Source organism: Cornus florida, unplaced genomic scaffold (genome assembly GCF_030987335.1).
Source record: "Cornus florida cultivar Cherokee Brave unplaced genomic scaffold, ASM3098733v1 CherokeeBrave_3.0.0_Hap2_Chr11, whole genome shotgun sequence".
In the NCBI taxonomy this organism is placed as follows: Eukaryota; Viridiplantae; Streptophyta; class Magnoliopsida; order Cornales; family Cornaceae; genus Cornus; species Cornus florida.
In genome coordinates, this window is record NW_026775581.1 from 64,555,688 (window position 1) to 64,573,991 (window position 18,304).

The 18,304-nt window shown below is 33.5% G+C and overlaps 1 protein-coding gene across 1 annotated transcript; it reads left to right on the plus strand.

Annotated features, from left to right (window-relative positions):
* The first annotated feature begins 11,395 nt into the window (after nt 1-11,395).
* On the plus strand, nt 11,396-16,431 carry LOC132286093 (probable aldo-keto reductase 3). Its single transcript, XM_059788358.1, has 4 exons — nt 11,396-11,715; nt 11,802-12,002; nt 15,464-15,636; nt 15,724-16,431. The coding sequence occupies exons 1-4, from the start codon at nt 11,509-11,511 to the stop codon at nt 16,040-16,042; spliced, it is 900 nt and encodes a 299-aa protein (XP_059644341.1). The 5' UTR covers nt 11,396-11,508; the 3' UTR covers nt 16,043-16,431.
* Nucleotides 16,432-18,304: the final 1,873 nt, after the last annotated feature.

The following is an 18,304-nucleotide window of genomic DNA, read 5'->3' on the forward strand; positions in this document are numbered from 1 at the left end:
TTTGACTCTGACTCACACCTTGTTGTTCTATACCACACCAACCGTTGACGATCCTCTAGCTTTGCGACTCCCTATCCAACAACAACTTGACCTCAGCCTTATACTTGATATTTGTAGAAGAGTAGCAGGTAGATCAAACAACACTCCACGAATGCTCCAACCCTTTCAAAGTATGATAGCGTTTACTTTTGTTCTTCAAGATCTGAACTTGATTGTAAAATAATTAAATCCTACTTCTCATTTGGAATGTCTGAATCTTCAGTATAGCTCCAATTCCGATAAGATAGAGAACAACATAACTAAATCACTCATGAATATATATGTGTGCTCTCAAAAATAAATTTACAATAATCAGATTTGATTTTCTGAATTTTTCTCTCTCTAAAAGCTTTCTCAAAATATAGAATTGATTTTCCCTAAAGGTCATGAATAAACCAATGTGTATGACAAGGTTTATATAGAGTTTAGAATGTCCTAATCCCTATGAAAATATGAAAAATTTCGTGCATAGGACTTGGAAAGAAGTTGGGATCAAAAAGGAAACAATCAGAATAGGAAGTTGAAAATGCTGTCAGGACTCTTGCTACCGGTTCCCAAATTTGTTACCGGTTCAAGATGCACTTCTGCTACCGATTCCCATATTTGTTACCGGTTCAAGAAGGTCAGAAGCCTTTCCGACGTAGTTTGGCTACCGGTTCCCAATTGTGGTACCCGTTCAAAGTTGGCAGTGAACAATTTTTCTATGAACCAAAGTTTCCTTCCGGTTCAAGGTTTTCCTACCGGTTCTCACTAGGTAGAATTAAATATTTCAATTTTCTTCAGCCTTTTAAACTCTCTAAGTGTTCTTACTCACTCACATACCTTCCTAAAACATTGTTCTCATCATCTCAGAGTGTAATAAACCATGAACACTTGAACTTCTTCAAATCTGCATCTGATCTTCAATCTTTGAAATTTTGAACTGAAAAATTACAACTCGATCGGACTTATTTTGAAAACAAAATTAGCTAATTATAAAATATATCTCACACTCTGATAGCATTACACTAAAACTATAGTGATACTAGCCAAAACCGTACTAGCTGGGTGATGCAATTTAGGATGGCATATGAAAGTGAAAGGGGGAATAGTGATTGTTCGAAAATATAATATTGATTGAGCTTAATATTCTATGACAACCTATTGGGCTCAGTAGCCCATTTAGTTTGATGGTAGCCCACAGTTGACCCTTGATTCTAGAAGGCATAGGAAGCCCAGCAACATCATGTCTGATTAAGTTTAGGGTTGGAGTGAATGACTGAATGTTAATTTGAGCTCAAAATGCTACCGAATCAATCTTCTGATGTATGGTTATTAATTAAGTAATTAATTATATATATATCCTGGCAAGGAGGGAGAGGATGGTTTAAATCGAACGTGGTTCCCGCAGGACTCATTAATCTTCTAATTTATGATTTATGGTTTTAAAGTTTTGAAATCTAGAGTATCATTTTAATTTTTTGTTAGGTTATGTTATCGGTTTTTTTTTTTTTTTTAAATCCTTTTTATGAATCCCAATTGTAAAAACAAGTCTTTTGTTAGCAAAAAATATATATATTTAATTTGTTGTTGTTTTGTTGTCATAAAATATTTATGTAGGAAAAATAAATTAAAATTTAATAAAAATAATTTTCTCATCAATTTTCTGTAACTAATTTTACACGCTTAACCCGATATACTCGATCTCAACATCTTAATTAACGTCAATCTAAACTTTTGCCAAACGTTAAAAAAAATATAATAATATATATATATATATATATATATATATATATATATATATATACACACACACATATATATTTGACCTGAAAAAGATATTTCACGTTCTATAAGTCGTCAGTGAAAAGAAGACTTAGCTACCTTCTTATTTTGCCAATAATTTTTGTTTTTCTCTCCATTGGAGGACCCAGTTGAAAAGAAGACTTAGCTACACGCTTCTGTCGGCGAATAAAAGAAGTTGCTATAAAGATGGATTGAATGATTGGGGTGAAATAAGAGAGACACATACCTAATGTCCATGACTTGCAAGCTCGGAAACGGGGGAAAAGTCCCCACACCCTTATTGGCTTGTTTATGCCTGTTCTCAAATTGCCTTAATTAGCTTTGCCAAAATATTGACATATCCAAAATTTGTCACGTGGATCCATGATAAATCGACACATGGATCCTATCTTGACGAGGAGATAAGCTAGTCCACGAAATGCTGATCACGTAATTTGTCACGTGGATCCATGCTGATCACGTAATGAATGGACATTACGTATTTGAGCGGGTTAATGAAATGGCGACGCAGAAGGGATGCACTAGCTCCATCACAGCTAGCATTGGCATGGGTCCACCACCAAGGGAATGATGTATGTCCCATTCCTAGTACCAGTATGATTGAAAACCTAATACCAGCAGAATTGATCGAACTCGAATCTTTTGTTTTTTTTGATACCGTGAAGGGTGACAGACATGCATTCATGGCATGTAATTGGATAAATTCAAAAACTCCGCCTGTCTCTTCCTGGAAAGCTGAATAAAAGCATGCCTTTTGCTTTGTGCTAGTACTTACTATATAGTTCTTCAACAAATCTATATACTTGTGCTTCGGATTGAGTGTGTGGAAATTGTGGTTGGTTCCTACATTGTACCTTTTTCGGTTAAGATTTGTATCACATATTCACCGTATCAAAAATATTTATAGATTCATTGAGTGACTACACACACACACACACGTGTTTCATTCTCTAATGCATAAATTGATAGAAGAGACATACCCGATATAGAAACTATATTTGAAGAGAACACTAGTGCATTAGACCATGAATTCTATTTGTGTAGAAATTTGCTTACATGTGGTATAAGAGCCAACATGGACTCTAGTGCATAAATTCTGAATATTTTACATATAATATATTCATATGTAATTGTGTTTAGAAATTTCTAATAAAAAAGAACACTAGTTGAACTGGGAAAAACAAATTTTCATATACACGTACGGTTTTAGATCTACTTTGGATAAATGTAAATAGCACACACTTATATATGATCTGTAATAGATGGAACAAAGAGAAATAATCTAAACGTTATAATGTTTAAGTTTACATTGTGTCACCATGGGCAAAGACTTTGTTCTATTTTGTTTCAATACATCTATATTATTTGTGTTACTAAATATACACTGCATTATATATTTGAGAAGTATCAGTTTTGAACTCAAGTTTATATTAAAATGAAATACATATTGAGTGTACTCCAAAAGTCACGACTTTTGAGAATTTTGATTGAAACTCAATAGCCATGATATATATATATATATATATATATATATATATATATATATATATATATACTGAACATTTGTAACCCAAACTGAATTTTGGGCCTACCACAGTTGTTTTAAAAATGTGTTGACAACAATGTAATGTATATATACTGAACATTTGTAACCCAAACTGAATTTTGGGCATACCACAGTTGTTTTAAAAATGTGTTGACAACAATGTAATGTGAATGTCATTTTGGGTATTCATGTCTCTACAAGAGTATAACAGTTGTTTTAAGAATGTGTTAACAACCATGTAACGCGAATGTCATTTTGGGTATTTATGCCTCTATAAAAGTGTCATCACAATTGTTTTAACGTGAATATTTTCCATGCACGGTTAACATGTTGATGGGCAACAACGTTCCATGCACGGTTAACATGGTATGGTTGTAAAGGTTTATTTGTCTACAGTACCAACCCTATACTTAGTGTTCTAATGGTTGCTTTGTTCTTTAGATATCATACAATCTCTTATATTCATGTAACAGTTTTAGTGTCAACAATATCCGGAGGTCACAACTGTTCATGATAGTTGTAAATGAAAAGGTACCACTCATACAATGTACCATGGCATGTTTTAGTTTGGGTCACAAATGTTCATGTGTTTTGAATTTCACTCAAAAGTTACATGCTTTCTGTTTGGGTTATAAATCTTTTCAAAAGTCATAACTTTTGGAGTTCAAATTACTGTTTAGGTTTTTAGGATTTGAACCAACAGACATGTCTTTTGGATTTGAACCAGCAAATATGTCGTAGGCTTTATGGTCTATACACCCAGAGTTATGTGGGTGGTATTCTAGAGTTGTTTTGCTATAAACTCAATTGTCTTGCCATAAACCCAGTTGGAGTGTGCATGACAAAAACATGCAGTTAATATGTTGATTATGAAGGGTTATATGTTTCAACGTACCATTACATGTTTTAGTTTAGGATACTAACGTTGATTCGTTATATATATACATGTATATCATGTCTTTTGAGTTGCAATCAATAGTCATGGGATTAAACCAACATGCATGTCTTTTAAATTTAAACCAATAGTCATGTCTCTCTACCCAGAGTCATGTGTTGCATGCACCCCTACTTACTCTATTAATGAGGGTCGTTAATTTAATCTTTTAATTGGTGAAATTTTTATTGTATAATATGTATAAATTTTGAAAATTTTGGATCTTATTTTATTCTTTAAATATTATTTTTCATATTTAGTATGCCATTTTTACGTAATTATCATCACAGATAAATATTTTATATACTTGATGATATACATGGTATAGTTAATGATTAATTTAAGGTCCTATATTTGTGTATATAAATTTTGAAATTATACTTATTATTGAAATCATATATATAATTATGCATATGTCTCATGTTATAAATTGTTGCATAATATGTATATGGTATTTTGATTCAATTGGGAAAATTGAATTATTTTGCAATCCTAAGCACAAGTGTCGTTAAGTTTGATCGAATGTTTAGTCACCAAAGTGGCATACTCATGAAAATTTTAATGATATTTGTAGCTAGTGACAAAATTATTATTTTGTTAAAGTTAAATGATTGTGTTGGCGTTTAGTAAAGACGAGCAATGATCAAGCCCAAAGGTGGGTCATTGAGTTTGTTCAACTAAGCGGATTGAGGTAGTTAGTGTAGAAGACACAACTGATGACTCACTACACCCAAAGGAGTATAAGTTATTATTGTATTTTCTATGATTAATTAGCTTCAAATGTGAAAGTTATTTCATCAGTGGGAGACTAATATATGATAATTTTGGCCCAAAGGAAAGATAATTATATGTTATGTTGATCCCATTCAGAGTGAATTGTTTTGAGGCATTATTTAATTAACTCTGGAAAGTTTAGTTGATCTTCCCATCAATTAAAGTGTAAATGTGTGGCCTTAGTTATTCTCAAAGTCAGTGGGAGTAAAATTCATCTTTAGTGTTAAATGTGGATGACAATGACATTATTGTACATGAGATTAAACAATTTAACTTCTCAAACATTTGAGATGAAGATGTTGGTGAAGCCTTTTTATTGGCATTAAGTTTCACCCAAATAAATCTAGTGAAATTTTGAATTGTCACAATTAAAGAACCTACTTTTGATAGAGTTCTGAAAGTATTTGACATATAACACTATAGAGGTAGAATTGTACCTATTGTAAAAGTTGAAAATTTTGGTAACCCAAGGACCAAGAAAATATCTAGAGCAGAATTAGGTAAAAGGCATTTTCTACGCCTTTGGAAATCTAATGTATGCTCATGTTTTGTATATGGTTAATTATAAAATAGCATATGATAGACAGATATCACATTGATCCTGGTTTGGATCCATAGTAAGCGCCAAAGAAATTTATAAGGTATCTGCAAATAGTTAAGAACCATATCTTTATAGGAGTGGTAAAAATTGACTTTGCTGATTGTTAGGACAGTATACAAATACACTTCAAGTATTGTTTTACTATTATGATAAGTGATAGAAATGGAGTTTATTTGCATGTTATAAGGCCACATTTCATGCTTTATAAAATATCAATTTTGGACTTTAGGTCAATACCGCTACAGTCTTGTATTAAAGAAACAACAAGAGTTCAAGTTAGTCTAAAATAGAACCGTTAATTCCTTGTTGTAAAATAAAGGATACAGAATTAGCTAGTGTCTGATTGAGCACATTGATACCCAACAAAAGATTGTTAATCCCATAACTAAAGGTTTGCCACTAATGTTGTATAGTAAGCATGCAAATTTCTCTTTGACAACATTAATTTACTTAGTTAGTGGGAGGTTGTATTTGGCTCAGGTAAAGACAGTTTTATTTTGTGATCACAGTTATTATCATCATTTACTAGATTTTTCATATTAGTGCACTGTGTATGAAAATTTTATGACTTAAGTGTCTAGTTTTGAGACACGGTGTGTCCTTATTGAGACACGGTAGGACCGATGCATCGCATGAATATTGTATTGAATAGATGCACATGCAAAATATATGTGACGTTGGTGTGATGACCCAGATTTTTTTTTTTAAGATTTTAAATTTTATATCATGATTTTTAGTTTTTAAGATTGATAATTTAATTATAAATTGGAGGTTCATAATTAAGGTATTTGATTTATTTTTGTGTCACACATATATATATGTATATAGATATATATGTAATCTGATGGTGATAGGTGGCTGGCGAAATTTTGAGAGAAAGAAAAGGAAGCAAGGTAATGTTATATTGGCGGGGTCCACTGAAAAGTGATTTAATTGGATTTGATTTTTGTTTTGTATGTGTTGATGGAAGGATGATGCACCAACCGTGGAGATGAAGGAAGTGGTAATGTGAACTGTGGGACCCATGAAAAGATAAGAAATGGAGTTGGATTTTATTTTTTGTTTCATATATATATATATATATATATATATATATATATCTTGTCTGAAGAAGAAAGTGAGCTGAATTGGAAGTGATAAGAAGAGAATGAGAAGAAAAGTAATGATGGACGAGACCCATCGGTGATTTGTTTGGCCGAAATCTTTTTGGTTTTGGCTTTTCGCGTGGGTTTGGTCTTTGATTCATTGGAATGAGATATTGTAATTGTTAAGTGTGAAGTAATGATGATGATGTGGGGACCACTTGGATTTTTGGTCAAATTTTCTTCTTCTTTTGAATTGTTCACGTGGGTGGTCTGTTTGGTTTTGTCTGATGGAAGCGTGAGGGGTGAGCAGTTGTATTATGTCGGTGGAGGTCATTATAAATTGAAAGAGTTGTGCACTGAGTGAATATAAAGGCAGAGAAGCAAATAAGAAAATTAGAGAGTTGCAGATAAAGTGAACCGAGAGAAAAACAGAGAGTTTGAGCACACAGTGAGTGAGTCGAGTGTTGCAGAGGGCGCAGCGGAAGCTTGAAGGTTGATCTTTTTATAGTGTAGGGTTCTCTAAACCTTGAATGGCTTGGAGTGGTTTTTGCTTCAAATGATTTATTAACTGTTTTTATTAAATTCATATGTATTTTGTTTATCTACTCACCTGTGTATGTTATTTTGTGAAGCTATTTTATTAAACGTCCATGAGATTCTTGTTATGGTTTTTCCTACTGGGACTTTTGTCTCACCACCCTCCAATATGAGGTACCGAGGACGAACGGGGATTGCTAGATTCGGGTTTAGGGTAAAGAGTCGGCGTTGCAGGATTTTATTTATTTATTTAGAGAATTTTTTTGTATATTGAGGTTATTGACTTTGTATAAAAGAGGGGGCAATTTTTATGATCTTGGGTGTATTTTGATGTATTTGAATAAATGGAGGATTTTATTGGAACTTTCGGGGCGTGACAAAATGGTATCAGAGCTTGTACCCAGCCGGAAGTGTGAGTGTAGTGATGATGTAGATGGGTATGAGTGGGCGAGTGTGTAGCACTGGTGAGCTACCACTCGTAGCCGGGTGTGTGTGGGCGGATGGCGGTCACTGGCAGCCACTGGGATGGTTGGTTAGTGTGGTTGGATAGGTAGCCCAGATTTGTTATTATTATTTTTTTTTAGTAGGCGGGTGACGCATCGACTAGCTACCACAACGATTACAGAGTGTGTGGGCGGATGACTAGCACTGTCAGCTACCACAACGTCTTACATATCATTGTATCTCACATCGCATGGGGTAAGGATTTATGGATTTGGTTTTGTGGTTATTGGTGTTTTCGGGTACACGGACTGTTGGATCTGAATTTCGGGGACGAAATTCTTTTTAAGTGGTGGAGATTGTGATGACCCAAATTCTTTTTTTTAAGATTTTAAATTTTATATCATAATTTTTAGTTTTTAAGGTTGATAATTTAATAGTAAATTGGAGGTTCATAATTAAGGAATTTGATTTATTTTTGTGTCACACACACACACACACATATATATATATATATATATATATAGAATATGATGGTGATAGGTGGCTGGTGAAATTTTAAGAGAAAGAAAAAGAAGCGAGGTAATGTTATATTGGCAGGGTCCACTGAAAAGTGATTTAATTGGATTTGATTTTTGTTTTGTATGTGTTGATGGAAGGATGATGCACTAGCCGTGGGATGAAGGAAGTGGTAATGTGAATTGTGGGACCCACGAAGAGATAAGAAATGGAGTTGGATTTTGTTTTTTGTTTCATTTATATATATATATATATATATATATATATATATATATATATATATATATATATATATATATATGTCTATCTTGTCTGAAGAAGAAAGTGAGCTGAATTGGAGGTGATAAGAAAAGAATGAGATAGGAAAAGTAATGATGGGCGGGTCCCATCGGTGATTTGGTTGGCCTAAATCTTTTTGGTTTTGGCTTTTCACGTGGGTTTGGTCTTTGATTCATTGGAATGAGATATTGTAATTGTTTAGTGTGAAGTAATGATGATGATGTAGGGACCACTTGGATTTTTAGTCAAATTTTCTTCTTCCTTTGAATTGTTCACGTGGGTGGTCTGTTTGGTTTTGTCTGATGGAGGCGTGAGGGGTGAGCAGTTGTATTGTGTCGGTGGAGGCCATTATAAATTGAAAGAGTTGTGCACTGAGTGAATATAAAGACAGAGAAACAAATAAGAAAATTAGAGAGTTGCAGATAGAGTGAGCCGAGAGAAAAACAGAGAGTTTGAGCATACAGTGAGTGAGTCGAGTGTTGCAGAGGACGCAGCGGAAGCTTGAAGGTTGATCTTTTTATAGTGTAGGGTTCTCTATACCTTAAATGGCTTGGAGTGGTTTTTGCTTCAAATGATTTATTAACTGTTTTTATTAAATTCATATGTATTTTTTTTATCTACTTATCTGTGTATGTTATTTTGTGAAGCTGTTTTATTAAACCTCTATGAGATTCTTGTTATGATTTTTCCTACTGGGACTTTTGTCTCACCGCCCTCCAGTTTCAGGTACTGAGGACGAACTGGGATTGCTAGATTCGGGCTAAAGGTGAAGAGTCGGCGTTGCAGGATTTTATTTATTTATTTGGAGAATTTTTTTGTATATTGAGGTTATTGACTTTGTATAAAAGAGGGGGCAATTTTTATGATCCTGGGTGTATTTTGATGTATTTGTATTTGAATAAATGGAGGATTTTATTGGAATTTTTGGGGCGTGACAGTTGGAGTTGAGTTTGTTAGTATCAGTGACATTTGGTGTCTTATATCATTAATGATATAATGACGCCCTTGATCCCATATTAGTAAACTCAAAGGTACTCCAAATTGATGGTAGAGGTGTTTCTTATAAATATATGGATTAACTTCTGTAGTACACTCAATGATCATTTTGATATAGAAGTAATTGTAATTAATTATTGTTAGACAAAGTGGGAGAATGTAAGCAAATTAGTAGTCTATTAATAATTAATTAAATATATTGTTTATATATGCATATAAGAAAGGTTGCACCCTTAGAATAAATAGTCACATATAAAGAGTTGTGTCGGTTGATAGAACCAACACATCTCTTCACGTATGAATTGAAATGGTCCCAACCCTCATTATATATATGCGTAATAGTCATGTAGTCCATCATCCAGTTTTTGCATATATAAGAGAGGGTTGAAGATCGTTTCATTCATACGTGAAGAGATGTGTTGGTTCTATCAACCGACACAACTCTTTATATGTGACTATTTATTCTAAGGGTGCAACCTTTCTTATATGCATATGTAAACAATATATTTAATTAATTATTAATAGACTACTAATTTGCTTACACAGAGAACTAGGCTTCTATTAGCTGTCAGGTTTCCATAGAGAATGGCTTTGAAGAGGCTGGGTTGGAGAAAGGCTGGGTTGATGCAACGAGTGATCTATTTGCCGGTAACGTTCTGTTCATGCAAATCATCACACCTGCCACCTGCTTACTCTTCAATAGTTGTCCGATCACTTGATGTTAAGAATGATCATTTTCAGTTCTTGATCTTGAAATGCTATATTGTAGTGCAATTAGTACTCTTATGCATCTTGCATTTCGGTCAACTTACTCCTAAGATGCAGAATGATACAATTTTGCACCAACTAGTAGACACTAATGGGTCAAACACATATTCCGTTATCTTTGTGGACAGTGATAGAGCTAGAGCCAGAAATTAATTTCAAGGACACATTTTTATTTTATTTTATTTTATTTTTTTCTTTTCAAATCAAAAGTGTTAGATATTAAATTAGTAGATGTAAAGAGTCGAAACTTGACATTTCGATGTTAAATTAGTAAATGTAGAGAGTAGAAACCTGACAATCCGAAGTCCATAAATTAAATTTCTTTTTTAACTAACATGACAAGTAATCGTGAAACAAATTGAAAATTAGAAGTACATTAATAATACAATATTCAAGATTTAAATAGTGTGTTACTTGTTTGTAAAAAAAATAAAATCAAGTAAAAAATATTTATAAATATAATATATGGACATTAAGTTAATAAAGTTGTTTGTATTTTATGGTATATCCTCTATTTTCGTAAGTTGAAGGTCCAGGTTCAAGTTATGAGCAAAATTGAGTGCTAAAAAGGTTACTACACATTAACATTCTTCATACATTAATGCAAGAAAAAGAAATTTTAAGAAAATAAAAATAAAACAAAAGAAAAAGAAAAAGAAAAAGAATGAAAAATGATAGAACTTTGAAAATGAAAAAAAAAAAAAAAAAACAAAAAACAAAGGATTTGGTTGGAAAAAGAGGAATTCAACATTTTTCTGAAAGAAAAAAAAAAATGAAGAAGAATAAGAGAAAAAGAAAAGGAGGCTCAAAGAGCAAACAAATATTTTTATAAAAGAGGAATTTTTAGGGGGGTCAATTTGTAATATTTTACTAAGTTACATAACTAAAAGCAAATAAATAAATAAAAAGTTTAAGGCCAACACAGACTGTATCCTATTGCCGTTCCACGTGTACAATAATACTACGTACAACGTAGGTCCTTACGTTAGCAGGATTCCACGTGTTTGCCCACGACAGAATCTTCTCCTAGTAGAAAGATATCCACTAAACTCTCTCTAAATACAGTACTCAACAGCAACACTTGCTTTTGTGCCACTATATATATCTCTCTCTAAATACAGTACTCAACAGCAACATTTGCTATTGTGCCACTATATATCTCTCTCTAGAGAGAGTGACAGAGAAACAGAGAGAGAGCTTAGAAATGGCACTACTGAGGAGGATGAAATTGGGTTCGCAAGGTCTGGAAGTATCGGCACAGGGTCTGGGCTGCATGGGCATGTCCGACAACTACGGAACACCCAAACCCGAACCCGACATGATTGCCCTAATTCACTACGCCATCAACAATGGCGTCACCTTCCTCGACACCTCAGATGCCTATGATGACAACGAACTCCTTATCGGCAAGGTACCTAGTGGAATTTCACTTCTAGGTTTTCATTTTTATGAATTAATTGAAGCTTTGATTGGTGAATTGACTGTTTTTATTTGCAGGCTCTGAAGGGAGGGATGAGAGAGAAAGTAGAATTGGTTTCAAAATTTGGGATTCTCCATGCGGATGGAAAGAGGGAAATATGCGGCGATCCCGCATATGTCCGTGCCTCCTGTGAGTCCAGCTTGAAGCGGCTCCAGACGGATTATATAGATCTCTACTACATGCATCACATCGATACTCGGGTGCCAATCGAAGTCACGGTATGTCAATTATAGTAGATGTATATGACATGAGTGTGTGATCGTTGTTATTGGTGTAACTTTAATATTTAAATCTTCTAAAACACTCATAACATATGGCTTTTTTTTGCTTCGTTTTTGTCTAAAACGTGTTTCAATTTTAATCATCGGGTAGCAGTCAAGTTTGAACTTAAGATCTTGGCTACTTTGATACCATGTTAACCACCATCTATTAAGATTGTAACATTAATATTTAAACCCTCTAACAATCACGTTTCTTTGGTCCTTTAGATTGAGAATTTATGTACATTTCCGATTTTTAGGGGTTCATATAAGACAATTTTTTGATTATTGTGGGTATCTATTTGGATGCAAGACAATATATATGTATTAGTGTGTGTATATATATCTCCATGTTTTGTTCTTTTTTATTGTGAATTCATATACATTCGAAATTCTAGGGGTTGTGTGATGTCACACATCCTCTGAGAAAGGGTGAAGACGATGGGTCCCAAGAGGGGTGATTATGACATCCCATATTGCATGAGGTTCGAAGTTGTTGACACTCATAAGGGGATGTTTCCTATATGTGTAGATACATTTTAAAAATTGTGAGCACAGAAAGTGCGTAAAGTGTGTAATATCTGCATAGTGTGGGGCAGATCTTGACAAGTTGATATGAATACGATGGTTGGATTGTTGTTAGTATTTGTTTTTGTGAAAGCCGATTAAATATTGTTGTAGGGATACATGTACATCAATATATTGAATTTATGATATATATATCTGTGTGATAATGATTTTTATGTGTTAATTACAAATTTATTTACGTTTCCAATTTAGTTGTTGATATAAAAATGATTGTTTGATTATTGTTAGTATTTATTTGTTTAAATGAAAGCAAATAAATTTTGTGTTAGAATACTTTTGTTATTTTTCCTCTTCGCGGTTTCAGTGAGGGAAAAAATAATGCAAAGAAAATTATGATGGGAAACAGATAAAAAGAAAGTAAAATGAAATAGGTGGTGAGATTATTTTTGAGGACATTTTTCATTTTTTATCTCATTTAAACAAGAAAGTAACAATGAGCAAAATTGTTTTATTCTTTATTTATTTATTTATTTATTTTCTTTCCTTTTCCTTTTTTCTTAGTAAATGTGCGAACAAAACAAACCCTATCAAAAAAATAAAAAATAAAAAAATGCAATGCTTCTAATCTGAATTTTGTGTATTCAGACAATTTAAGATGGAAACAACAACTACAATTATGCACAATTGCAAAGGCAAAAATTTTCATCAGTGGTGATGGGCCGGTGGTGGCGACCTTAAATAATAGTAAGCTAAATTCTTTTTGAACCAAATAATGAATACAAAAATGTAAAGGTCAATTGTCCTCAACCAACTCTTATGTTTCGAAATCTCTATATGATAACCTCTTTATCAATTTTATACGATAAATCTTTTCTAATATGTATAATCAAATATAAAATTGTTATGGTACTTTTTATTATGGTAAAAAAGAACTAAAAGAAAAAGCCTCAAATAAGAAATACAAGCCATTAGACAAACCTACCCACTAAGGTGATGCGTCATAAAAATGAATATGAAGTACTTAAAACTTTGAGAGATGAATTTTAAACATTGAAATTTTATATGCTAAATGTAAATTTAGAGGTTTTTTTTTTTTATGTGTGTTTATGTGTTTAGCTATGTTATTTGGACTCGGGTATGAGTGTCTGACACGAGTGCGTGTTTAAAAATCGGATCCTTTCATCTTTGAAATTATTGGATACAGGATCTCGACTAAAAATGGTCCAAAAGTTGGCCACGGTTATAATTATTATATAGGGTTACAAAGCATAGGCCATTTATGTATTATTTGAGGGTTGGATGATATTTTGATATAAAAACAAGACAATCTGATATCATTTATTATTTATTTGAAAAGCAAGTAGTTGGAGTAAAAAGTAAAGGTATAAGCTAAAAAGTTAAGGTAAAAGTTACTTAACCGAGTCAAATGTTAATGTAAGTTGTCAAAGTTGCTGAGTAAAACAATCACAAAGTAATAAGTTTATATTTTACAAGAAGACAACTGTCAGCCACAAAAAAAAAAAAAAAAAAAAAAAAGTTAAAGACAGCGGGAAGCAACAATCTATTAAATGCACTTTTAGATCTGAAATGTTGCGTAAAAAACCACACTCGGTCAGAAGAACAAGACGCTGCGCGCGAAGAACCCATCATCATCAACCTTAAAAAACCCTAAGGTCGAACCAGCAACCTTCATAAACATACCAGAAGGCATTTGATCTAATAAAGAGACGTGAAAAAAAAGTTCAGATCCTTCACGAGCATCCACCAATACAATCTTTCGTGAGCATGTCTTCAGCAATCGTTCGCCAGCCGTGTCCAATGGTGCAAAAAGGGTGTCCCACCCATATCCAGTGTCAGTGGGCTGGTTAGTTGAGTCCAAGTAACATAGGTGTTGAGTACTTAAAAATAATTGAAGTCTCATAAACTTAAAATTTGGAGTGGATTTATTTACTTATTTTTAAGTAGTACTAAATTACAGTATCAAGTTCATTTAATGAAATATATTTAATTTATTCATAATTAAGTGATGAATTGGGTTATCAAATAACACCTAACTATCTAAGTTGCATCCTTTTCCTTTTCTTCTCTCTCCAATTTTTTCCCCTTAAAATCCTAAGAGTATTTTTACTATTCTCTGGGGCATCTTTACAATTACCAAAAATATACACATGCTAAATTAGGATAACAAAAAGTTGAGCAGCTGGCCCCACTCAACTCAATGTGGCTTTACTTTATATAGCAAGTGTGAGTTTGGGCAATGTGTATGCTTCCCTAACACCAAACTATAAAATAAGAAAATAAAAAATAAAAGAAGTTGAAAAAAAAGAGAGTTTGATTGAAGAGAATATGTTTGGCCCTCATGTTGTTGCTTTTATTTATTCTCAATTCCTCTGTTCAGTTAGCATATATTTTTTTTTTGGCTCTTTTCTATTAGGATAATAGACCTCTTTGAATTTGAATGTTTTTGAGAAATGTGGTATTCTGATGCATGATGGCATCAATGGCCTATATGGTTTCATCCAGTTGATGTCTCAGATCAGAATTTGTAGTTATCATTGTAAAGCAGAATATATTTTATTATGATCAATGTAAAGCAAAAAAAACATTTTAGTAGTGATCATTCAATCATACGAACAAATTAACACACTTCAGGCTATGAGCTGCAAATCTGTTCCCTCAAGGAAGCAACAAGGTTGCTTTGGTAGTTGTGTGCTTTCACTAGAGATTTTCCTTTCTAGAGTAGTGTGACTACGTTGTGCCTGCTTCTCTTTTCGATGTTATACATATGAGTGTTTGAATGTTTCATAATTGTTTCCTTTTTTGTATCCCTTGTTTAGAAGAAACTTTTTGTAAGCTATTTCTTGATCTAGTTTATGAACTACTTTTTCAAGATGGGAGAACTCAAGAAACTGGTTGAGGAGGGAAAGATAAAATACATAGGACTATCTGAGGCATCTGCTTCAACAATTAGAAGGGCACATGCTGTTCATCCAATAACAGCTGTACAGAATGAGTGGTCTTTGTGGGCAAGAGACTTGGAAACAGAAATTGTTCCTACTTGCAGGTGAGACATATTTCATGCTAATTGATCTTGTTAGGAGATTAATAAGTAATCCAAAGTTCTGATTTAATTATTTTTATTGTCATGCAGAGAACTTGGCATTGGGATTGTTCCATATAGTCCTTTAGGACGTGGATTCTTTGCATCTGGTGCCAAGTTGGTTGAGAACTTGTCAGAAAATGACTTCCGAAAGGTTTGCGCATATAAAAGTGGTAGTTCTGTTTTCGAGAATAAATTACATAGAACTGGAGTAATAGATTCTTTTAACATTGTTGTTTCTTTATATGTAGTCCACCTACTTTTGTATCTTTGTACGTGTGGAATTTTAAGTAATCAACCTTATGAAGAAGCCTGTCAAGCTTTGCTCTCCCCACTTTATGACCTTCGTATGGTTGTCAATATTCCTTAAATGATTAACTAGATCATTCAATAATAGTTGAATCATATTACTACGTAACACCTTTCAAGGTGAAATTGGTTTTTGTCTATAGATTTCTGAAGTCAGCCACATATAACTACGTAACACCTGAGCTTCTCTGTGAAACTTCCAATTCAAGATTATAAGAAATCCTTTTCATCCAATCTTATTTATGACAAGCACCCTTTTTTTATGGTTGAAATTCAATGTTATGTCCAACATAAGGCCAAGAATCATTATAGAGAGAATACATTTATCTTCCATTTCTTCTCTGCATTTGATGGCAAACGTCCAAAGTCTTTTATGTTAGAACTTAGTGACACATGGTAAACGTCTTTAGATGTATATTTAAATTGCTGCTGAAAAGCACCATTTTCCATTAGCCACATGGTCCATACCAATTTATTTTTGCAGTCCAAATTACAAGTGTTTGGTAATTAGTGCCTTGCACTCCTCTATTTTCATCTCCATTTCTCAAAATTTCAATATAACTGAATCACTAGGTATTGGTTTGCACTCTTTTTTTGGGAAGACAAAACAAGGTTTTGACTACACTTGCTGATTCGGTTTTGGGACTACAAGCAGATTCGTTAATTGTTATGTGTCGACCTATTAGTTCTTTGAAACAAAGAAAAGTTGTCTAAAACCAGAATGCACTGATAGAATACATGGGGACACTAAAACCATAGTGTAGGTGCAAAATTTCGCTCAACCAATAATGATTAAGAAAAATAAAACAACTCACTCAATCAATAGTAAAATAAACAAGAACAATATATCTCGAAACGTAGAATTGCTTCATCCCTTTATTGGAGGTCTAAGCCTCTATTTATATACAAAAGATTGTAAAATTATGGTAAGACTCGCGTTGCTTGCCCTCCAATTCTTTCTATATAAACATTCTTTACTAATAGAGTTCTTTCCATTATCTAATTTTCCATACATAGAACTTGCCTTGTACAGAACTTCCTATCTCAGAATTTTCCTTCTACGGTAAATCCTTCAACTGATAGGACTTGTGCATTCTTGAATAACTGGGCTGAACATATTTTGATCCGGCTGGGCTTGAGTAACAGACCGGATGTTAATTATTAACAAGTTGGGCTGATGACCTCTTGATTCGGCCTTGATGGAGGTTGGAGGACAAATAACAATGGTCTTGGGGTATAAATACCTTCAATTTGGGCTTGAGCATGATGGGCCTTATATGTCCTTGGAATGTAAATATGTGTAGTGATGACGTGTGCGCTTTTTATTGGAGGGAGTTTTTTTCCCTCCACACATAGTGATACTAGCTAAAACCATAGTAGCTCTATGATGCAATGTAGGATGACCTATGAAAGGGAAAGGCGTTACTTGTCGTTTGATAAGAAAAAAACTGAGCTTAATGTTGTATAACAACCTGAAATATGATATAGCATTTGTAATTGTGAATGTGTTTACGTGATTAGGTCTTGTCTTGGTTTCACAGTTACGATAGTTTTGACACTGAATTATGTATTCTTAACTTTTGTAGAGATTCCCTAGGTTCCGACCTGAAAATATCGAGCATAACTGTGGAGGGAAAAAAACTCCCTCTAATAAAAAGCGCACACGTCATCACTACACATATCTACATTCCAAGGACATATAAGGCCCATCATGCTCAAGCCCAAATTGAGGGTATTTATACCCTAAGACCATTGTTATTTGTCCTCCAACCTCCATCAAGGCTGAATCAAGAGGTCATCAGCCCAACTTGTTAATATTTAACATCCGGTCTGTTACTCAAGCCCAGCCGGATCAAAATATGTTCAGCCCAGTTATTCAAGAATGCACAAGTCCTACCAGTTGAAAGATTTACCGTAGAAGGAAAATTCTGAGATAGGAAGTTCTGTACAAGGCAAGTTCTATGTATAAAAAATTAGACAATGGAAAGAACTCTATTAGTAAAGAATGTTTATATAGAAAGAATTGGAGGGCAAGCAACGCGAGTCTTACCATAATTTTACAATCTTTTGTATATAAATAGAGGCTTAGACCTCCAATAAAGGGATGAAGCAATTCTACGCTTCGAGATATATTGTTCTTGTTTATTTTACTATTGATTGAGTGAGTTGTTTTATTTTTCTTAATCATTATTGGTTAAGCGAAATTTTGCACCTACAATAACAATTACGTGTTTGAGCGGGTTAGTGAAATGGCAACGAAGAAGGGATGCACTCCGTCACAGCTAGCATTGGCATGGGTCCATCACCAAGGGAATGACTTTTG

Coding starts and splice junctions, on each gene's coding strand:
- LOC132286093 (XM_059788358.1), top strand. CDS start 11,509: ATGGCACTACTGAGGAGGATGAAATTGGGTTCGCAAGGTCTGGAAGTA. Junction 11,716..11,801: donor ACGAACTCCTTATCGGCAAG/GTACCTAGTGGA, acceptor TTTTATTTGCAG/GCTCTGAAGGGAGGGATGAG. Junction 12,003..15,463: donor GGGTGCCAATCGAAGTCACG/GTATGTCAATTA, acceptor TACTTTTTCAAG/ATGGGAGAACTCAAGAAACT.